The sequence below is a fragment of the Pseudorasbora parva genome, chromosome 11 (assembly GCF_024679245.1).
Source record: "Pseudorasbora parva isolate DD20220531a chromosome 11, ASM2467924v1, whole genome shotgun sequence".
Classification (NCBI taxonomy): Eukaryota; Metazoa; Chordata; class Actinopteri; order Cypriniformes; family Gobionidae; genus Pseudorasbora; species Pseudorasbora parva.
Genome location: NC_090182.1, coordinates 3,972,259 through 3,996,184, shown reverse-complemented (window position 1 = coordinate 3,996,184; position 23,926 = coordinate 3,972,259). Strand labels below are relative to the sequence as shown.

At 41.1% G+C, this 23,926-nt stretch overlaps 2 protein-coding genes across 3 annotated transcripts in view; one reads left to right on the top strand and one right to left on the bottom strand.

Annotated features, from left to right (window-relative positions):
• Nucleotides 1-9: 9 nt before the first annotated feature.
• nsdhl (NAD(P) dependent steroid dehydrogenase-like) lies at nucleotides 10-19,397 on the bottom strand. Of its 2 annotated transcripts, none has more exons than XM_067456426.1 (8): nucleotides 19,291-19,397; nucleotides 19,037-19,086; nucleotides 12,466-12,627; nucleotides 12,242-12,388; nucleotides 10,126-10,254; nucleotides 9,898-10,040; nucleotides 3,999-4,101; nucleotides 10-537 (listed from the first exon to the last, which is right to left on the bottom strand). In XM_067456426.1, exons 2-8 carry the CDS (start codon nucleotides 19,055-19,057, stop codon nucleotides 205-207), a joined length of 1,038 nt encoding a protein of 345 aa, XP_067312527.1. In that variant the 5' UTR covers nucleotides 19,058-19,086; nucleotides 19,291-19,397; the 3' UTR covers nucleotides 10-204. The 2 variants fall into 2 exon arrangements, with proteins under 2 accessions (XP_067312527.1, XP_067312528.1); XM_067456427.1 differs by having other exon boundaries at nucleotides 19,222-19,296.
• Nucleotides 19,398-20,249: 852 nt separating this feature from the next.
• The window catches only part of cetn2 (centrin, EF-hand protein, 2), a 9,729-nt gene continuing 6,052 nt past the window's right edge, over nucleotides 20,250-23,926 (top strand). Inside the window, exons 1-4 of the mRNA XM_067456826.1 lie at nucleotides 20,250-20,295; nucleotides 20,823-20,981; nucleotides 23,194-23,322; nucleotides 23,394-23,531. Coding sequence (XP_067312927.1) covers nucleotides 20,293-20,295; nucleotides 20,823-20,981; nucleotides 23,194-23,322; nucleotides 23,394-23,531 — 429 coding nt within the window. The 5' untranslated portion in view covers nucleotides 20,250-20,292. The remainder of the gene's footprint in view (nucleotides 20,296-20,822; nucleotides 20,982-23,193; nucleotides 23,323-23,393; nucleotides 23,532-23,926) is intronic.

Sequence of the window (23,926 nt, the reverse complement as noted above, 5' to 3'; positions counted from 1 at the left end):
TAGAAACAGCTCTTTACATAGTCTTTTGCACCAAAAAGTCGGAAGAGGCAAATGTCCACATCTGGCATCTGAATACTACATCACTATTGAACCACATGCGGTTACATCCTGGTGAAAAGGTACATTTAGCATAGGAATGATTAAGTGCATTGTGGTATCCTCATACTGTACTCATGTCAATCGACCTCCAGCTTCCCTGTGGTGTCAGGCTCCCTTCCGCAGATGTGGGTAGCTCTCCACAGTGCGCGCTATTGCTTCTTTTAAGGGCACCAGGGGCCGGTAGCCCATGTCCTGCTTGGCACGAGCACAGCTGTAGTAGTGGTGTGTGCCCGCCAGAGCGACTCGCATGGGTGTGAATGTGGGTTTGAGCTGGAAGAGTGGCCGCAGCACTAAGGCCATCAGCCACAGCAGCAGGGCTATCCCATAGACCAGTGTGTACGGCAGGTGATACCGAGGAGCGCTGTAGCCCAGACCCACCAGAACCTGGGACATGAAGTCCCAGAAACGCACCGGCTCGTCATTGGTTATGTGGTAGGCCTATTATATGTGGGAACATTGAAAGTAGTACAGTTTTGGTTTAAATAAATTAATTTAAACTATGGGGCCAATTGCACAAAAATTGGATAAGGGATTAAGCCGGGATATCTTGGTGATCTTGTCATCTGTATGCAAAATTTAGTACATGCTGTCATGTAAACGTACCCTGAAGGCACACTCACACCAAGAACAATAACGAAAGATAACTGTATATTAGTGGATAAATTGAGCCAGGATCACCAAGATATCCCGGCTTAATCCCTTATCCTAGTTTTGTGCAATAGGCCCCTGTGGCCTGTTGCACAAAGCTGGTTTCAGTTACCCAGGTAAGTTCGAGATTAGTTTGAGCAAACTCTGGTTTTTCGGGCTCAAGAAGATGGTTTTAGCGGTGTTTATCTTACACTGCACGGCTAACCTGCTCTGGAGTCGGTTTTATTCTGGGTTTGAGATCACAAACCCAAACTGGACCAATCAGCTACAAGTAAAGACACAATAAGGCCACACCCCCTGTATCTCTCGTTCCAAATTAAAGCCGTTTATAATGAAAAATCTTTAGAAATAAAATTTAGGTGCTAATTCTTTAAATTCTCTAAAATCTTTTGGTGCTAATTATTTATTATATTATATGAATTATAATCACTTTAAAATAAGATAATATGTTCATATAAACACATTGATTGACAAGTAGCCAAATAGTAAATATAATACATGCATTCATAATTCTTTTAAACAACGTGTATTCATTTGAGCTCTTTGTAAACCTATAATTATTAGGCATATTTCTTTAATTCACATCATGCATTGATATTGTCAGATAATCTTTCAACTGCATTCTCAAACTCTCTCCGCATTAGCATCAGTGTTTATTCCTGCTTTGTAAACACATTTAATTTCATGATAATTTTCAAAACGATCTCTCAATCTTCAGAAGAGAAGTGAATCAAACGGACGCTGTGATTGGCTGTTTGCAGCATATGTCACACTTTCAGGTGCATGCGCTTCAGAGTTAATCGCCAACTCTGGATTAAACCTGAGTTGACAGAGAAAGTTTATACCGAGCTTTGAGAAACGGTTGAACTCGATCTAAACCAAGTTGGATTTATCTGGATTTGTCAACTTTAAACCTACTGAAACTCAGAGTTTGTTCAGCTAGCTTCATGCAACAGGCCTCTGGTTTCACAAGGCTCAGATTAAGTCTGGATTACTGTGCGTTCACATCGCCAGCGGCGAGAGCGTCAAAGTGGCCTGAAGTCATTCTTTTTCAATGGGAGCCGGCAGTGTGCTCCAGTGTGTCTTGGACAATTTAGGCGTTGAGGAGAGTTGAAATCAGGTCAACTTTATGGTAATGAGCTATGATGCGGTTTGGCGGGAACCAATCAGATTGTAGAAGTGCTCTGCTTGAGAGGATCCCAGAGAACGCAGGCCAGTAAACTTTGGTTCCAACCACATTAGTTTCCGAGCAAAATGGATGAGCGGTTGATCATTGCTGTGGTGGGATTGATAAGAAGGTGCGCAACACTATTTATAGGGAACATTTTCGCTCTAGAACAATGTTTTCCAGTGGGAAAGCAGTTAATTTGCTCAAAAACTCAGATTTGACCAATTGAATTAATGCTGCACTTCAACCAGGACAGTTTTTGGGGGTTTTTTTGTTTTTAAGACCAAGCATTCAATCTACGTCAAAATGTCAGCGCGTCCACAAATCTTTATACAGCGGCCAATACGGCCAGAGCGAATTTTGACGCTCTAGTTGGTATTTGTGAACACACAGTTTGCCCTTAGTTAAAGGGATTGTTCACCCAAAAATGAATACTCACCTTTAGCCATCCTAGGTGTATATGACTTTCTTCTTTCAGACAAATACAATTGGAATTATATTAAAATACATTCTGGCTCTTCCAAGCTTTATAATGGCAGCCCAGAATTTTAATCCCAAAAAATGCATCTATCCATCATAAAAGTTCTCCACACTGCCCCAGGGGTTAATAAAGGTCTTTTGAAGTGAATCAATGGGTTTGTGTAAAGCAACCAAAACACACGATTGTGCGCGATTTACAATAGTCCTTTCCAATTGTTTCTTGTCAGACTGTACGAACATGATCCTCTCTGTTAGCCATGTCACACTGTAAGATCTCAGTTGTCATTAAATGTCAGACAGTACGATAGTCAAGGAGCGCTAAAAATAGACGCATGCAAGAAAACTCGTCCGGAGTTTTATATCATCAACGAATGACGCGGTCGGTGACAGGGAGCTGCATTACAAGCTGGCTTGAAACGGTGGCTACAAAGAAATCTCAAGTGCTCATTTTGGTCATAGCTTGTCTTGAAAAACGAAGATAATTTGACGGTCATCATATGAGAAGTCACACTGCAGGATTGTGCGCCAAATCTTTTGACTGCCAGAATTTCGTCTGAGGTAAAATTATCGCAGCAGTCATCAATCGACTGAACATGTCAAACTAACATTCAAAGACTTCAGATTTTAGCCTAGGCTCAGAGGAATCTTTTAGGATTTGCCAAATTTGTCTCAGATGGCCAAATCGTGGTCAGAAATCGCACAGTGTGCACCCAGCTTAACACTTACATACTTTATAAAGCAAAATATCTAGCTTCCGGCGGACAGCTGTCCGTATTCAACTTAATAAATAAAGTGTAACGCATTCACTGCCATTATAAAGCTTGGAAGAGCCAGGACATTTTTTAATATATCTCTGATGGTGTTCGTCTGAAAGATAAAAGTCATATACACATAGGATGGCTTGAGGGCGAGTAAACCATGGGGTAATTTTCCTTTTTGGATGAATGATCCCTTTAAATTAGGACATTTAAGTAGCTTTTATAAATGTAAAACAATGGCACGGATATATTTTAAGACATTTAAGTTTGTGTGACTAACACATGTAATTAAACATTTTCACAGAGGAAGTGTTGCTGGCAAGGCTTTGTGGCAGCATTTTTTTAGTAAAGTTCAATTAATGGTTTTAGCTTCAGGGGTTTGTGGTCAAGAAACATGGCCTCTCTCACGATACATAAACATCTCATTAGTTAGTTGCAGAATGTAAAAGAGCATTTATGATAATATAGCATACTACTAGCAGTACATTAGCCAGCTAGTGTGGGTTTCTGCAAGATTCTGATCATACATTCTTGTTGAAATCAGCAATTGAAACAGATATTTTTAGCTGTGCCAAGCTTCAATTGGTCGTATGGCACCTTACAATAACTAAATTAGTCACACATTTCTGAGAAAGCATCTAGGAAATATTCTCATTTTCCAAGACAATTGCGTGACAAAATTCAAGGTCTATGACAGTTTTTTTTGCAATTAAGGCATTTTCCTGGAAATGGAGCATCATTAATGTGGGATGTTTACAGTACAAACACACACACGTGGTGGGACTAGATCTATGAATGCACATCTAGGAACTTATCTCTCACGTAATCTCATACACATTGCATACCTGAGCACAGAGTGGAGAATCAGCCTTCAGGTGTTCAGCTGCTAAAATATGCCCATGAACTACATTCTCCACATAGGTGAAGTCCACAAGATTGGATCCATCTCTGCAGATAAAGAGCAAATCGGCATCAGACAGCACTGATTCATCACATTATGTCCATCACATCAACATGCAACATTGAAAAGATTCAGCATTTACTTTAAAGCAGGAAATAATGCTAAATAAATATGCTTTATTTTATTTATTTATTTATTTATTGGGGGGGGGGTAATGTGTTAATGCACTGGGTCAATGATAAATGACAAAAAGATCAACAAAATTATTCAGATGATCATATTTTCTTGCTTTCATTAAAGCACAAGATTCTTTCGAGATCATTCTTAAATCATGCTGGAGAACATGATCATCAGGTTTTGCTCATGTCAGCTTGAATGCTGTCATTAAAGGAGACCAATTATGCAAAATTCACATTTGCATGGTGTTCTAACAATGTGTTTATGCAGTGTCTGTAAACAAACACTCCTATTTTTAATCTCCATATATCATAAGCAGTGTCTCAGAATAAGTGTTTGCAGATTCAAATAGAGACATCACATATGCTTAGTTCCCCCAATGAATGCTGACAGACTCCGCCCAATTAGCATAGTCCCCTCCCATGAATGCTGACAGACTCCGCCCAATTAGCATAGTCCCCTCCCATGAATGCTGACAGACTCTGCCCTATTAGCATAGTCCCCTCCCATGAATGCTGACAGACTCAGCCCAATTAGCATAGTCCCCTCCCATGAATGCTGACAGACTCTGCCCTATTAGCATAGTCCCCGCCCATGAATGCTGGCAGACTCTGCCCTATTGGCATAGTCCCCTCCCATGAATGCTGACAGACTCCGCCCTATTAACATAGCCCCCGCCCATGAATGCTGACAGACTCCGCCCTATTGGCATAGTCCCGCCCATGAATGCTGACAGACTCCGCCCTATTGGCATAGTCCCACCCATGAATGCTGACAGACTCCGCCCTATTAGCATAGTCCCCGCCCCTGAATGCTGACAGACTCCGCCCTATTGGCATAGTCCCCGCACATGAATGCTGACAGACTCCGCCCTATTAGCATAGTCCCCGCCCATGAATCCTGACAGACTCCGCCCTATTGGCATAGTCCCCGCCCATGAATGCTGACAGACTCCGCCCTATTAGTATAGTCCCTACCCATGAATGCTGACAGACTCCGCCCTCCGTAAACTGTACACAGTCCGCGATGTTTATCTCCTTAAACGAGTGTTCAAGTAAGAAATGTGTTCTTATTAAAGCTACTAAAATGACTCAGTCAAGAGCAGCGAGTGATTGTTTTTCTTTTTTTGTTTGATTCATATTAACAGCAGATATAGCAGTACAAGGAACTGTATATTATGCGTTTATGTTTATGTGTTTACATGAACTGTGTGTGTTTTTGACATGAACTGTTAGACACGCACAAGGTTAAGTCGCAATAAGGCGTGAAAGAGAACTGAGTTTAATACTCACGGGATGCTCCATCTTACACACGCTTTCTGTGCGCATGCTTCAGGTGTGCACGCTCAGAAAATCATATCTCAGAAGTTTAGACTGATATGACTTTAAAGCACATGCAGATCATAAACTCTCATGATGAGAGATGATCATCAAAACCAAAACATATGTTTGAGCCTTTGGCAGTGTATCAGAGGCACAAGCTATACAGGCTCCACCCTCTTCTGGAAAGGGGGTAGAGCAGCAGCTCATTTGAATTTAAAGATACACTACATGCATGAAAACGTTTTCTCTTTCACTCAAAAATGGGCATTTATAACATGATCTGTGGGGTATTTTGTGTTGAAACTTCACACACATTCTGGGAACACAAGACTTATATTACATCTTGTAAAAAGGGGGATAACAGGTCCTCTAAACTTTATTCATTGCATGAAATGCGTAATAAAATTTAAGCTTGTTCATCATCCGAAAAAAGCATGGACTGAAAGATCGATTCTTGGGATTTAAAGGGGTCTTTTTTATTATTTATATGTTCCTTGAGGTTCTCTTGTCAAATGTAATAAAGTTTATTTTCCCACCAAACAAATATATATATGTGGAAAAACAATTATTTTCAACCCTCATTCTGATCTGTTTTTAAAGGGCAACTCCTTTAAGGTTTGCCAGTAAATGGCTATTGTTATACGTGGCTAAAGTCACTGCAGAGGAAACGGTATCAACGCCCGCTCTCTACTGCATGTGGGTACATGTTTAAAAAAACCTCCATATAAATGTAATTTACAGACAAAGCTTTTGATGCAGCTGCTGTCAGATCCAATACAGTCGTTTCTTTGCGAACTTGCCATTGCACTGTTTACACAAAACAGCTTGCAGTCAAATTCTCTGAACAAACATAAGTCATCTGGTGCGAACCAGGGCCATCCACTTGTCCCTGATGCTAGGATCATTCTGAAGTCTGTAAAGAGACACAGACGACCTGTTTACACAGGATACGTCCCATTTGTCCTGATGTTGGCAGACTCAAGCGCGTGGAGTGAACTGGCATCTGTATGCTGTATCAGTGTAGACAGCATCAGTCATTATAATGGAGTCTTTTTGCTTTTGATGCACTCGCATTCAGTGTAGGCAAATGTCAGGTGTTAGCCACTGAACAACAGTGGGCGGGGCCTATGATGACAGTAGGAGGGGCCTATGGTGACATGATGGACAACTATAGGTCAATGTCTCACTCTGGAGGCGGGCATATGCAAATGCATTATCCAGAATGATGTCACAGATCCCGCAATATCAAAACAAGCTGTTTTGCGAGCTTGATTATTTTATTTTTTTATATATATTGGAAGATGATGTTTTAAGCTCTGAGACTTGCAGGATGTTTCAATAGCACAAATACCTCATATGTCAAAAACGATCAATGCTAATTTTATATTTCATATTCTTTTGACTATCCCAAGAAAGAAAAGAGTTTACAGTCATTTATCTTTTGGTTTTGGTACCCCAAATGATTGAAAAGGGATACAGAAGTCATTGATATTAGAGTAATATATTTCAATCTCTGCATTTAGGGAACTAGGGGGTATTTTTATTGCAGCATGTAAATGCTTTAAATAAATGTGTGAGTATTGTAATGTGTTTGTATGTCTTTCAGGAGATTTAGTGTCTTGCCTGGTTAAATAAAGGTTAACAAATAACAGATTTCTCATATCATGATCTTTTAAGAATCGATATTGGTCCTTCAAAATGCCCTATAAAGGTGTAAAACTGCCTTGAGTCAAGAGAACAGTTTACCAAACGCATTATCAATAGATAATCCAAGGGATGTTTTAAAATATTCCTAATTATATTAGATAAATAACTGAAATGTTGTGTAAAACTGTTTAACTAACAGTTGCTTTATTTTAACTGTATTAACGACTTGCTTCTCTAGCCATTGAATTCATCGAAAAACCCAGACTGATGGCAGAAACACGTCTGTCTCAATATCACAATATGCACATTATTACGATGCACATTTTCCAAAACATTGCATACCTGACACTTGTATGACAGAACATAGTAAGCACAGTCTGGCACGTGAGCAATAACCCAAAGAGAGGAAGAGAGAATGTATGTTTTTTTGTTGTCTGTAAGTTCCCCTCAAACTACCACTTAAAGCAATTCTTCCTTCTTGTAACAGCGGTCAGATTGAGGAACCCAAACTCACAGTGTCTACAGACATGAACAAATTAAATGCAAGACTTTTTAAGACCACCTTTTAATACCACCTAATGTGAAATTTAGGACCACCCCTGTGATGGAAATACACATTACATGCAATATTTAATGGAAAAAGAAAACAAAATATCCCCCTGAGACCCAAGCATAGCATTTTGTTAACTGTAGTGGATATTAAGTTGAGATTTTTTTCTGAGACAGTTTTAAATCTGAGTGTCTTGTAAAAAGCATATTCAGAGGTTTCACCATGACCGGTGCTCTTCTGTTTCTAAATATGACTGAATGATCAAAATTAAAAATCTTATGGAAATATGATAATACTTTGCAATTATCATTTAAATCTGACTAATTTTCAAAGTTTGTTGTTAATCAATATCTCAGGAAATTGTTATGGGGTTTTAAGGGGGGGGGGGGGGTGAAATGCTGTTTCATGCATACTGAGCTTTTTACACTGTTAAAGACTTGGATTCCCATCCTAAACATAGACAAAGTTTCAAAAACTAATGTTGGACGTTTGATTTCTGTGTCAAAAATACTCCTTCCGGTTTCTCACAAGTTTCGGCGAGTTTTTTTCGAGTATGGGTCGGCTTGACGTTAATAGAGCGGAAGGTCCTTGTATGGGCCGTACGGGCTCTTCTCCCGGTAGGGTGCGCGCGCGTCACTAGAGCGAGAGAGGAAATGCACGGCCGTAAACACTCGCTCAGGTGCAGATCCAGTCGTCCGTGAACACTTATGTCGGTTATAGTCCGCGCCGCGCTCCACTTTATTCCTATGGGTGACGTCGAGCGACTTCAGCGCTTCAGCACAGCATTCTGGGAAGGCAGCGCTGCATTTGAACCGATTTGAACGCAGAAATGACGGGAAGCTTCACAACATCGCGTCAGTCGCGTCTCAAAGTAGATTTCCACGGTCACTGCTGTCAGGACTTCACAAAATCATACCAAAGAAGTGTGTTTTTGACGGAGCGGTCCCAGCGATAAAGGTTTAAGGTCGGTGAGTAAATCTGCTTCAGATGTCTGTGCTGTCGGCTATCGTCGCGTGAGTAAACATCAGTAAACGACACGATCGCGTGCTTCGTCATTCAAATGCGCTAACGGACTCCATTGCTGTTCTCTGTATAACGTTACACTAGTCTGACGTGCAAAACTGTTTTGCTTGCTACTGCTAAGGTTTAGTCGCATACAATAGTCCATAAACCGAATCATGTCCTCATAAACTGCGAGTCAACACACACAAATGTGGACAGGCCCCTAAATACAGTCCATACCACAGAGACGGACGTCCTGCTGCTGCTGTTTCTCCTGTTCAATTTATTTCAGCCTCCGGATCTGATTCTGGATCATATATCTATTAGCTGAGATTGATAGTCATGGGCTTCTCCACGCTTGAGGACGTCACCGCTTTGTGCGCGCTCGTCATTATTTAGCTCCGCCCACACGATACGCCTCCAGCCGCTCGTTTTTTTCCGGAAAGACTCGGTACAGCCCATATTTCTTTTATAAATATAATAAAACTGAAGACTTTTTTGGAGATATGAAGGATGCAATACTACACTATAGGTACTCAAGATTGACATAAGATTGACTGAAACAGTGTTTCACCGCCCCTTTAAAATCAAAATATGACTTACTTATATTACTTATTGTTACTAAACAGGACCTTGATTTCATACGTCCACTGTAGTGGACATCAGAGCAACTTAAAAGCACATCAATCATGAAAATCAGGCATTTTGGAAGATACGAATGAACAGGAAAATAAATTATAAATCAATATTTTAATTAACATTACAACAGGGGGAAATCTGCAGTTTGTCGAATGATAACAGTCACTGTGTCCGTCAGACTGGAGACATTTTCCCGGTTATGTGACCAAAAATATTTAAGACTCATTGAATATGAATTTAAGACATTTTAAGACTTTTTAAGGACCCGTGGCCACCCTGCAAACTGTGTAGTGCGAGTCTTTTATCTCAACTATAGACTGAACTGAATTTGCTCTGCTGTGCAATATCATTGGGTAATTTAACACATCTAGTGAGTGATGGTGCAGTAGAGATGCTCTCGTTTCTTTTTTGCTGTCAAGAAATATTCTAGGTGAGTCTGCCACCTAGTGGATGAAACCTCTCTGACACCATACAGGAGCTTTCAGTGAAATGTCATCATCTCTCACCCGATGATGAACTTCATCTTCCCTCCGCGGGCTGAATCCACCAGGATGGGCACTAACTGAGGGTCCCGGGGGCCAAAGATGCCGTGAGGACGAATAGCGACTGTAAAGAAACCTCTCTCTTTATTGCAGGCCTCCAACACCAACTGAACAGATGAAGAGTGAGACCACAGATCATAATGGTTTGGAGACATTCAGTGCATCATTGAACAAGACATGATTCATCCATACCTTCTCCTGCTGGATCTTGGTCGCTGTGTAATAATCAATTGGCTTTTTCGCATAAGGCAAATCCTCTTTCCCATTCTTGATGTCAGTTCCTTCAAACACCACACTAGCACTGCTGGTCAAGATTAATTTCTGGAAAAACATGTCGTGGGTCAATAACATCATTGAAAAGAATATGACTGGTTAAATAAAGAATTAATGCGGTCAAATGCCACAGAAAATTATTTTAAATCGCTTGGTAGACAGAGATTATAGAAAATAGAAATCTTTTGTAACAAGATACACTTTAAAAGTTTAGGGTCAGTCTTTTTTGTTCTTTTATTAAAGGAAACTAATACTTTATTCAGCAAGGATGTGATAAAAAGTGATGGTAAAGACTTATACTGTTAGAAAATATTTTTTTGTATTCAATGAATCCTGAAAAAAGTATCACAGGTTATAAAAAATACTAAGCAGCACAACTGCTTCAAACATTTATAATAATCCTCATATTAGGATGATTTCTGAAGGATCAAGTGACACTGATGATTGATGAAAATTCAGCTTTGATCACAGAAATGAATTATATTTTAAAGTATATTGAAATAGAATTTAATCTTTAAAATTATTACAATATTTCACAACATTACAGTTTTTTTCTGTATTTTTTATCAATTTAAAGGGTTACTTCAGCGATTAACATATGGCTTTGTATCAGTAGAAACCCTGGAGTATATTCAAATGATCGTGCTCCCCCCTCTTATATCCCCCTGAGACGAAAGATTTATGCATTTTATTTCTGGAAAAATTCCTCCTATGATGCAAATTGACGATATTTGCGTCACGAGAGGAATGATTGCCCAGAGGCTAAAGACTACAGCCAGCAGAGGGAGCCATTTCCGCATGTTTTCAACTCGTGGATGGGGAATGGCGATCACACTCACAGCACAGCTCAGCTACAGGCATTAATTTAAACGGATGCTAAGCAATGTAAGTGTTTTAACTTCTCAAATTAATTTCTATGAAAGTTAAGCTTCCAAAGGCATGAACTGAAAACGCGTTGTGAATGTATGCCGCGAATGTGGTCGCGTTTACCTCAGCTCTCCTCACGAGAGCTCATCAACTCATTTATGACGTTAAATTAAATCTGAGTCTGCTGTGAGACTCACGCGGCAACTCGATCGTTATATTGAACAGACACGTTCAGTATTTAATTGTAGGAACTCAGTCTCTGTAATCCAGTAGCGGTGGCTTTGTGAATGGCCTCACAGGGCAGTGAAGCATTCTGGGAATTGTATTCTTTCATCCCCATGAGACACAAATACATTTTCTGTCTTTTCTCAGTCTAGAAAGCACCAAATTAAAAAATAATTTCACATTTCTACTACATTAATGACCCAGTTTAAATACAGATTCATCTTCCCAGCGCTGAAGTACCCCTTTAATGCAGAGCAGAAGAGATTTTTGACCGTTTTTCTTGTTTTAAGCATAAACTCAATTAACTTGGTCACTTTTTTTCAGAAAACAAGACTTATATCTTAAGTCATTTTGCTTTTCAAGTAAATGTACATTGTTTTAAGAATGTTTGGATATTTGAACGCGTAATTCAACACGTACCGGATCTGAGCCGACACTCTGTTGCTGTCTGAGAAGTTATATCCAATCTTAGGCCCGATCACAAAGAACGCATTTTTGCAGCGAGAGGCGCCTTTTTTGAATGGATTTCGGTTGGCAGAGAGCGCTATGCGTGTTGCTTATGCACCCTGGGCGCCTCGCGTTTTAACCGCCTGCTGCGGCTCGCATTTTTGAAGGAGCAGTCCAAGCGCATGAAGTTGAAATAAAATCAACTCTGAGCGGAAAAGCACCCAACGTAATCGCGTTTATTTTCTGTTGTCCGATCGAATGAATGGAGGGGCGGGCCTTCCGTTGTGTTGACCGTTACCTTGATTTGACTGACAGGACAGCTGATTCGGGGGTTGCCAAGAATTTTTTTTTTTTTTTTAAACGCAGCGCACTGCTCTTTTCTAAATGAAAAAATGCCAACCGAAAAAGGCAGCACAGTGTGCCTCGCGTTTTCGAACCTGAAAAATGCATTCTGTGTGATCAGGGCAATAGGCATGATGTGGAAAATAACACACACCTGTACTCCGGCCTCATGGCAGGCCTGTATGACAGTCCGTGTCCCATCAATATTGACCCTCTGAAACAGAGCGCGGTCATCGCTGCCCGGAGCCGGAGAAGCGCAGTGAAACACGATAGACACGTCTTTCAAAGCCCCCAGCAAAGCCTGAAGCAGAATAGAGTTGAGCGTAAAGAAGACAGCATAACGGCATCAGAGTGAAACCAAAAAAAAAAAATCCCCACCTGTTTGTCACACAAGTCCCCTTGGTGAAACGTCACTCCTGGAAGTTCATAGGCCTGTCTGATGTCAAACACACTGACTGTGTATCCGCGGTCCACTAAACGCTCCACGAGGTGCCTGCCCAAAAACCCAGATCCCCCGATGACAGCACAGCGCTTGTTGCTCTGTGGAGGAAAACATTCACACACTCAGCTTGCCATTTGTCCCTTTAGCGTGGCAGAAACGAAGACAAAATATCAGATTAACACGAGTAGACACAGACAGGGTAATAAATACAAACTTTGTATTTATTGGGGGGGGGGGGTATTGTTAAAGGCACAATATGCAAGATATCTAAAAAAAACACTAGAACAGTGTTATATATTTTGTTGACTTGTGTGCATTATCCCAAATGTTTCCAAGAATTTTAAAATCCAGAGAAATAGATTTTAACCAGGACACAGACCATCAATGACATCATACCCACGTTACCCTCCGATGTAATTGTGTGGTAACCATGGAAACACTAACGCCACTTTAATATCTGATGTGTTTTATTAGTCACTGTTTGGATCATTGATGGACAGAAACTAATGATTGTTCTCCAGCTCAACACAGTTAGTCTTATTGTTTAAATCTGCAGTTGTTGATTTACCGCACAGAGTGCCATGTTTTACCGCCTAATATGATCTCGCTCACTCCAGTGTGAACAAGTGTCTCATAGTAGCGCCGAGAGTAGCATTTTAACATCACTTTAACACAATCAGATGTGTGTGATATGATAAAACAGCGATGCGTTACCACACACCCGAGCGGAAGAAGCAGAAGCACTCGCGGCAGAACAAAAGCTCCGCCCAATCAAAAGTGAAGACACGCCTTTGTGTTGAATAAGAGATGGAAAATTACATACTGTGCCTTTAAATGACCGCATTTACATTAACTGTTGTAATGCGACTAAAACTAAAAATTTCCTCTCGCAAGAAGTCATTCCAAAAATCATACATTTACGTATCCAGCCACCTATAGCCAAAGGAGATGCAGGCGAAATTGACAAGTTTCCATTGGGCATATATTTTCAATTTGCGCAATTTGAAGGGCAATCGAAACGCAGTGAGTGTGATCAACAGCGAATGGCAAGGATGCACATCATATATGGGAACAGAAATTAAAGCTGAATTAATGTGTTATTTTTCACATTTCCAGGTTTCTCATAAGCTGAACTTCTCATTATAGTCTGGCATACTTCTAGAGGTGAATGAGAGACTAAAGGTGCAGTGTGTAATATTTAGGAGGATCTAATGACAGAAATGCAATTAGGGGTTACGGATTTACACATTCGAATCAGAATTTTCGAATCTCTCTGTGGTCGACCGATAGTCGAATCATCTGTGTGTGTGTAAACCATAGACCGGAAAAAAATAAACGGTATAAAGGGGTTGGGAAGGGCAGGACACTAATCAGCAGGAGGCTAAGACTATTTTTATTTTACTTTACACACGACACACAGCCACCCCTTTTAATAAAGTGATCAAAACTAGGCTACACATTCGTAAATTAACTTCTCATAACATTTAAAAGCCGCGATCAAAACACAGAACATCACACAAATATATAAAAGAACATTTTGATAAATAAACCTAAAAAAATGCCTGCCTAAAGAGGAAAAGAACACTTTGAGTGCGTTTATATGCACGTCCTTAAGCCGACTGTGCCTAAAGGGGGTCGCACACCGGACTGAAGCTCAGCGCCGTGTCTCAGGGATCGCACACCGGACTGAAGCTCAGCGCCGTGTCTCAGGGATCTCACACCGGACTGAAGCTCAGCGCCGTGTCTCAGGGATCTCACACCGGACTGAAGCTCAGCGCCGTGTCTCAGGATCTCACACCGGACTGAAGCTCAGCGCCGTGTCTCATGTATCACACACCGGACTGAAGCTCAGCGCCGTGTCTCAGGTATCACACACCGGACTGAAGCTCAGCGCCGTGTCTCAGGTATCACACACCGGACTGAAGCTCAGCGCCGTGTCTCAGGGATCTCACACCGGACTGAAGCTCAGCGCCGTGTCTCATGTATCACACACCGGACTGAAGCTCAGCGCCGTGTCTCAGGTATCACACACCGGACTGAAGCTCAGCGCCGTGTCTCAGGTATCACACACCGGACTGAAGCTCAGCGCCGTGTCTCAGGGATCTCACACCGGACTGAAGCTCAGCGCCGTGTCTCATGTATCACACACCGGACTGAAGCTCAGCGCCGTGTCTCATGTATCACACACCGGACTGAAGCTCACCGCCGTGTCTCAGGGATCTCACACCGGACTGAAGCTCAGCGCCGTGTCTCAGGATCTCACACCGGACTGAAGCTCAGCGCCGTGTCTCAGGATCTCACACCGGACTGAAGCTCAGCGCCGTGTCTCAGGGATCTCACACCGGACTGAAGCTCAGCGCCGTGTCTCAGGATCTCACACCGGACTGAAGCTCAGCGCCGTGTCTCAGGATCTCACACCGGACTGAAGCTCAGCGCCGTGTCTCAGGATCTCACACCGGACTGAAGCTCAGCGCCGTGTCTCAGGATCTCACACCGGACTGAAGCTCAGCGCCGTGTCTCAGGATCTCACACCGGACTGAAGCTCAGCGCCGTGTCTCAGGGATCTCACACCGGACTGAAGCTCAGCGTCGTGTCTCAGGATCTCACACCGGACTGAAGCTCAGCGCCGTGTCTCAGGATCTCACACCGGACTGAAGCTCAGCGCCGTGTCTCAGGATCTCACACCGGACTGAAGCTCAGCGCCGTGTCTCAGGATCTCACACCGGACTGAAGCTCAGCGCCGTGTCTCAGGATCTCACACCGGACTGAAGCTCAGCGCCGTGTCTCAGGATCTCACACCGGACTGAAGCTCAGCGCCGTGTCTCAGGATCTCACACCGGACTGAAGCTCAGCGCCGTGTCTCAGGATCTCACACCGGACTGAAGCTCAGCGCCGTGTCTCAGGATCTCACACCGGACTGAAGCTCAGCGCCGTGTCTCAGGATCTCACACCGGACTGAAGCTCAGCGCCGTGTCTCAGGATCTCACACCGGACTGAAGCTCAGCGCCGTGTCTCAGGATCTCACACCGGACTGAAGCTCAGCGCCGTGTCTCAGGATCTCACACCGGACTGAAGCTCAGCGCCGTGTCTCAGGATCTCACACCGGACTGAAGCTCAGCGCCGTGTCTCATGTATCACACACCGGACTGAAGCTCAGCGCCGTGTCTCAGGGATCTCACACCGGACTGAAGCTCAGCGCCGTGTCTCAGGGATCTCAAACCGGACTGAAGCTCAGCGCCGTGTCTCAGGATCTCACACCGGACTGAAGCTCAGCGCCGTGTCTCAGGATCTCACACCGGACTGAAGCTCAGCGCCGTGTCTCATGTATCACACACCGGACTGAAGCTCAGCGCCGTGTCTCAGGGATCTCACACCGGACTGAAGCTCAGCGCCGTGTCTCAGGGATCTCAAACCGGACTGAAGCTCAGCGCCGTGTCTCAGGATCTCACACCGGACTGAAGCTCATCGCCGTGTCTCAGGTAACGTTATCTCACACCAGGCAGACGTGAACATTATATACGCTTGAGCTCAATTTTGAATCGCCTAATGACAGAAGAGCTGTACGATGAGTGTATTTTGTAGCACAGGGTGAAATCAGTACATTCACGATTTGAGGGAAATATACATTTAATCGCCGCGGACAGGCGTCGAATACCGCCGTCGGTGTATGTTCAAAATTTAAAAGCGCAACGCATCCGGTGCGAAGCTCATTGCCCTTAAAGGGGCGATCACTCAGCGCCGCGACACGTCTTTATAACACTAATATTGAGCACCCCCATATTGCCAGAATGATATGATCCTCGTTTCATAACACCCGCAAAGATTCGACCATGAGATTAGTGGTCGAATCCGGTCCTGCATATCGATGCATCGAATCTTCGACTATTAGGGGTCACCCCTAAGTGCAATATAATATAATTGTGTTTTCAGGGGTGTATAAAGACCTAACATAATTACCCATTATGTTTTTATTACCTTAGAATGAGCCGTTTCTATCTACACACACCACTGATGTCCTTACAGTGAAGCCGCCATTTTGCACCGCCATGTTTCTACGGTGGCTCTAAAGGGACACTTCTCTACAGAGCACTGTCTACTCTTTGCTCTCTCAGACGACAACATATTTGTCCTGTGTGAGCAGCTGTAGCTTCACTATGTGCTCCGAAAGGGAGGGGTAAGCGGTTGCAATTCACAACCTCACCAGTAGATGGCGCTAAAATTTACACACGGTACCTTTAAATGTGTGTTACCATTTGCACAAAAAGAAAAACTCCACAAGTGTTTTCATAACTTTCAAAAAGAGGGAAAAAAGGACTGATAGCGACAATCAGAGGAAAGAAAGATGTCAACTTTACTGTCACAATTATTTATTTTTTGTAATTTGATGCTAAGTTAATATAATACTAAGTAGGGGTGTAACGATACGCGTATTCGTATTGAACCGTTCGGTACGAGGCTTTCGGTTCGGTACGCGGTACGCATTATGGACCGAACGGTTCTTAGACTAATTAATTAGATTTGGGGAAAAAATAGTGTGTGAAATATAATATTATGCGTTCAACAAGGTAGCCCAATAACCAAAACTACGTAACAGGCAATGCCCCTGACACCGCTGAAGAGAAAAAAACAAAAATATGTTTTAGGCTGCTTAGTCAGGTGCTCGCTTAATCAGTAGGCTACGCGCTGAATGCTCGTCGCAAAATGGCTATTGCGTTTAACAGACCAGAAATAAAAGATCCAATAATGTCTGGTGTTTGGGTGAACTTTGAATTCTCTGTAAGCTATGATGGTGTTGGCAAGAGTGATGGATAAAAACAGGTATGTCGAAGTTGATGGTACAGCAGCGGGAATAATTCATGACCAACTCATTTACGCCGACAACTAGACGATAAAAAGGAGAAACAGGCACAAACTATCCCCGCAGCATTTAGACAGACATTTCCAACTTATTCAAATGGAAAAAGATATCACCGCGGCGAGTGGTCCATTTATAGCCGTGGATATGTCTGCAGTGCGTAGTCTATGCGGTGCGTATTTTTTCCGTACCCCTGTTAACGGTAGCATATGTGAAAGGACAACAGGGCGTGCGGCTCCTGCACCGCATGCGCACTGCAGACGGAGTTTTAACAACGTGCTTAAAGTAATTGAGCCCCGTTACAATGTTCCTTCACGAGCCCATTTCAGCCAGTAATTCCTGCTTTGTAGGCTACCAATAAACAAAAGCCCAAATAGAGAACCAATTGGCCAAAGCAACAGCGGTTGCTCTGACAACAGACGGCTGGACGTCAAGGGCTACACAAAGCTACCTGACTGTAACGGCACATTACATTACCGATGAATGGGAGCTGAACAGCCACGTTCTTCAGACACGCCCCCTTGAGAGTCACAGAAGTGAGGATGACAGAAGCAGTAGTGTGTGAAAAAAGTGTGGAGAGAGCTAATGTAAAGAGCTAATGTGTATTTCTGTAACTACATAGAAGATGGGTAAAGTAGCTATTGCATCATTGTTCAATGTAAAAAAAAAAAAAAAGGTAATTTATCTGCCAATTTTTTCTTTTTGCTGTATCTAAAACATACCGAACCGTGACACCAGTGTATCGTATCGAACCGAACCGTGAATTTTGTGAACCGTTTCACCCCTAATACTAAGTATAGTGCAAGCATAAATGTACATACTTTAAAATATATATATATATATATATATATATATATATATATATATATATATATATATATATATATATATATATATATATATATATATAAAACAACTTTGCAGGATTTACGATATCCAACAACCTGGAACGCGTTTCACTTCCGGTAAAGAAGGTCAATATACACACTCTGGCGTAGTGTACGAGATCACTTCTGGCGTTGGCGTAAACTACACCAGATCGTGTATTATTGACCTTACCGGAAGTGAAGCGCTTCAGGCTGCTGGATATTGCGTTGTATTTGAGGTTAAAAAAAAAAAAAAATCGATTTCTCACACAAACTTATCGTTTTGTGTCTTAAGACAGTGGTTCCCAAACCTGTCCTGGAGGACCCCCAGCACTGCACATTTTGTATGTCTCCCTCATCAGACACACACACTTCAGGTCTTGCCATCTCTACTAATGAGCTGATGAGTTGGATCAGGTGTGTCTGATGAGGGAAACATGCAAAATGTGCAGGGCTGGGGGTCTTCCAGGACAGGTTTGGAAACCACTGTCTTAAGATATCAATTTGTCATCATGAGCCACATGGATTTTTGTGCATGTTTTTTTGGTTTTGTTTTGTTACGTTACCCATTCACATGATTATATGACCTACACACAGCAACGGTTGGAGTTAACAATCTTTATTTGTGTTCTACTGAAGAAACAAACACACCTACATGTTGGACGCACTGGGGGTCAGCAGATAAACATCACAGGCTCATTTTAGTGTGAACTATCCCTTTAAATGCACAGGAATCGAAGCAGGTAAACGTGAAAAGGTTTCAGGTGTTAAATATACTATACTCACCGGTCTGATGCGAGTCGCCATGAGTCTTTCTCTCAGCTCCTGACAGCAGTCTACAGATCAACAACAAATATATTAATCAATCTGTTTAATTACTACTCTTTAAAAATGACGTCACACACCGGCCGACCTTACACCTTCTACCTGCCAAATCAGGTTTTAGTCGGAAAAACTCAAACCAAACTTACTTTTACGAGCTCTTTATGTTCAAAGCTTACAACATACAGTTTGCCCTAGCTCTGTAAACTTTCACTCACCTGAACAACTCAAACTGAAGCCACAGCTGTAATGATTACAGAGGAAACACGAACAGCCGTATGGGCAGAGAGCGGAGAGACATCTGATTGGTCGAGTTAACTATCAGGAATCAACCTGACATGTGAGTCTAGCCAATGAGAGGAGGGCTACGTCAAAGAGCGCCACTGCGCGGCCCAATCAGTAGAAAGAACACTTTTACCTCCCCGTGACGTCACCAATCAAACTCCTACATGTGCTTTTTTTTATTATTTATATAGCAAGTATAGGAAAAGCGCGTCTGCGTATTTATTTATAAAATACATTGAGATATGCAAATAATAACATATATATAACATGTAAAGGTACATACACGCCGACAAAATACATTACCTGATTTATTTGACTATATTTGCTAATATGTTTATAATAAACGTTCGGCAATTTTAAATCAGCGCAGCAAAAGATCTTCGTGTGTGGTAATTTATGATGGTAATTATTATTATTAAATTGTAACTGTTCTCAGTTTGTTGTAAGATGTTTGTAGATGTGTGTCTGTCAATTATGTAGAAATGATGTCTTATTTTGTTGTGTGTTAATGTATCTGTATTGGCAATGTTATTATGTTATTGTTTTTCGAGCATTGCTTTATAAAATTAAAAAATAAATAAAAGGTAGCCTAATTATTGTGGTCAGTCAGATTTACGAATATGTTCGCTTAATAGAGCCCCATGGTATGGGATATAAGTAGAATGTGCACTGTATTATATTCACACAGTTCACTTAAAGAAGCGTTATAATCGAGGTAAGATGCTTTTGTACGAATAGTACGAAATTACGAATGGACTGTTGCTTCCTGCAGCTTCCTAATTAATATTCATAAGACAATGTTTCCGCCCACTTTCAAACGTCTTTCCTTCAGCCAATCAGTCGGGCACACAGACCGAACGTCACGAGGCGTCATTAATATTCATGAGCCAAGCCTTCACCATAGTGTTGTTTATTCTGGTGCTCTGTCGGTGAAGATGGTGAGTCACGACCAATGTCACTGTGTCGCGCAATCTGTGTTTATTATTGCGATTAAATCAAAGTAGTGTCACTCCCTTTTAGTGATCGTTTAATTGCCATTTGTATGTAAATATCTCCTTCAGGTTTGTGAACATATGTGATCGCATGTGTTTTGCTTATTATTGCTGCTGGTCTTTCTTTTTCATCGGGAAAAACACAGAGCAAACTGTCATCATGGCATTTATGAGTGAATTTACAACCACGGATAAAATGCTATTCTTCTCTATTTCTTTCACATAACAATCTTATTCTAACCGTCATCATCTCTTATGTGCTCTGGAACATTTATGTTTACAGGATCTTTTATTATTGATTTACTCCTGTTTTTCTAATCTATTCTATTCTAATATATTCTAATCTGTTCTATTCTCTTCTGTTCTATTCTCTTTTATTCTATTGTATTATATTATATTATATTATATTATATTATATTATATTATATTATATTATATTATATTATAATCTGTTCTATTCTGTTCTAACACAGGCCACTAGTCCCAAAAGACCCTCTCTGGGAGCCGTAGCCCCTCGTAAAAAAACCAACCCGAAGCCTGAACTGACGGAGGAGCAAAGGCAGGAGATCCGAGAGGCGTTCGAGCTCTTTGACACCGATGGCTCTGGTTTTATTGAGGTGAAGGAGTTAAAGGTGAGATATGATGCCGTGCATTTATTAGAAACTCTTTTAAAGAATATCTTTTAAATTTGACTTAAAATGTAAGTTGCGCTAGTCTTTTCTTCTCTTTCATATCTGAGGGAATCGCTTTGCAAACAAGAATAAATGTAGGGCGGGGCTTGAGTTTGTCTGTGGGGAAATGATTGGACGGTTGTGGTTTGCTTTGGTGGATCTCATGTGAGTCATTAGCCACTTCAGCTCTGCAGCACATTTTGCATTTTTTTGAGAATTAGGAATATCTGAATTTAAAAATTGGAGTAAATTGATAAAAATAGTCTCATTTTACAGAGAAAACTAACTTTTAACACAGTGGTGAAATATTGCATATGTTCTATTGTATCTATTCACAATCGTATGATAAACATATATATAAAAAAAAATATTTGGATTTATTTTTAATTAATTTGTTATTTAAAAATCTGTATTTTTTTATAATTTTGGTCTCCAAGCTTTTTGGAAGTTTCTGTTGATTCTATAAATTGGCACTAAACAGGGGGAAAATCATTTTCTTGATATCTCCTTGCAAATAAAAGTTATTGAGATTTATCTGACCAAAGTGTCTAATAACTCCTCCTCATCTGCACTGACATAAACTGGCCACTAGGAAATCAAAAAGAAGGCTCCGCCTCTTCAACTTTTAAAGGGAGATCTCGGGCTCTGATTGGTCTAGAATCATGATCCACATGTCTATAAAGAGCTGAGATTCTCGGCTTTTCTGTAGCGTGATGCAATATGTGATGACATCCTCAAAAATCGTGACTAACATCGACAATCAAAACTAGCAATAATAAGAGTATTTGTCTGCATCACATGTTTTGATCTTGACATCGGTGACATATTACAGTGTCATTTGGCCATGATTGCTCACAGACATGTAAAAATAGTCTCATTTTGAAGCAAACCACCTAAGGAACAAGCTGATATAGCGCTTGAGGCTACTAGCTTTACACCGAGTTTGTGATCCGAGCAGGAATAGGACTCGTGTTTGCTTGTTCAAAGGAGTCATTTCCATCTTTGTGATTCTTTTGATAATAAATTTAATGTAAATTATTGGATCGGTGAAATTAATTGATATTCCTGAGGCCGATAGCTTTCATTTGATATATGACTTGTCTATTTTAGGTGTGTTTGTGTGATAAAAATATGAAATTTTATATTATTTGCATGATTTTCTCAAGGGGGGGGGGGGGTGTCATTGCGGGGGGGTCGAATTCAGACCGTATTATTTTCTTCTATATAATATAAATGCAGAAGTTATTGGGTTATTAAGAAAGCTGAGGTTCTAATCTTTCAAATTATACCATATATGTCTAGTTTTGTGGTGCGCGAGTTTTGCGCAAGCAATTTTGGACCCACGGGTGGGTCCAAGGGGTTAGAGAAGAGAAGTCACTGCAAGAGGGACGGGAAGTTACTCTGATTTAAGATTACCAGGAACATCAGTTTATAAAAATACATCAATGTAAAACAATTATGATGACGACATCTGCAATATTGCATACAACAATTAGAAGTGTCAAATGACTTCTTGGCGACTTTAAATTTAGAAATTTCTTGAATGAAAAATGTATGACTAGTCGAACGTATACGAAATTTAATATTTTCACAAATTATTTTTAATAGGGCCGCAAGACTTTTGGACTCCACTGTATCTCTATGATGTCAAATAGCCGAATGTCAGCAACTGTTTACACTCTATAGTCTCAAGCTTAAAGGCACAGTATGTCATTTTTCGTCTCCTATTCAAAACAAAGGCGTGTCTTGACTCTTGAGTGGGCGGAGCTTTTATTCTGTCAGACGAACGCTTCTGCTTCTTCCACTCGTGTGTGTGTGTGTGTGTAGTAACGCAGCGCTGTTTAATCATATCACACACACCTAAGTGTGTTAAAGTGATGTTATAATGCTCCTCTTTCACTGGATTTAAACATTCTTGGAAACATTTGGGATAATGCACACAAGTCAACAAAGTATATAACACTGTTCTAGTGGTTTTTGGATATTTTAATCCAACAATATTGTGTTATCACAAAAACTAAACGAAAAGGATGCTAGAACTTGGGACATTCTAGAAAAAACGAAAATTGTTTGACTTATGAAACAAAATAATGTTCCATAGCTTCGCCAGCCCGTATCTCTGTATGCCGTCTGAATGTGAAGCGCTGTGTGAGTAATGAAGGACTCTCCTCAGGTGGCCATGAGAGCGCTGGGATTTGAGCCTAAAAAGGAGGAAATCAAGAAAATGATTGCAGAGGTTGATAAGGATGCTACCGGAAAGATCTCCTTCAATGATTTCATGGCAGTGATGAACCAAAAAATGGTATGTTTTTTTTTTTCTAAGTAAGAATATTGTAGAAAAGAAAACTCTTATTACTGTTTGGAAACCTCTAGGCTGAAAAGGACTCAAAAGAAGAAATTCTCAAGGCTTTCCGGCTGTTTGACGATGACGAGACTGGAAAAATATCTTTCCGGAATCTAAAGAGAGTGGCCAAGGAGCTCGGGGAAAACCTCACCGACGAGGAGCTGCAGGTACAGGAGCAGCCTTTTTTTTCTTTTTCTCTTTTTTTCTTTTATCTCTTTAGTTTTTTGGTCAACATGCAAGATTTTAGTTGCAATCATTTTACACAAGATAGCATACATCATATAGATACATACTTACAATTCGGTATATGCATGCACACATACATAACCATAATTTTTTTAAATAATAATAATTAATAATAATAATTAATTAAAAAATAAAAATTTAATGAAAAATTTAATAAAATGTTTACACTCTTATTGAATTTAATTATTTTAACTTATCTTTAAAGCCGCACTTGGCAACTTTTGCTCTCGGGGTCCCCCTACAGTTGGGAAAAAATAATGTCCTCAGCTACTGTCGTAAGCTCTGTCATCCTACATCAGGAGATGCCATCGCGCGT

Excerpts from the sequence above, each read along its gene's own strand:
- nsdhl (XM_067456426.1), bottom strand. The coding sequence starts at position 19,057 with ATGGCGACTCGCATCAGACCG. Across the intron at positions 12,628-19,036 it reads TGGCGACTCGCATCAGACCG|AGCAACAAGCGCTGTGCTGT; the intron begins GTGAGTATAGTA and ends TTTCCTCCACAG. Across the intron at positions 12,389-12,465 it reads GGGACTTGTGTGACAAACAG|GCTTTGCTGGGGGCTTTGAA; the intron begins GTGGGGATTTTT and ends ATTCTGCTTCAG.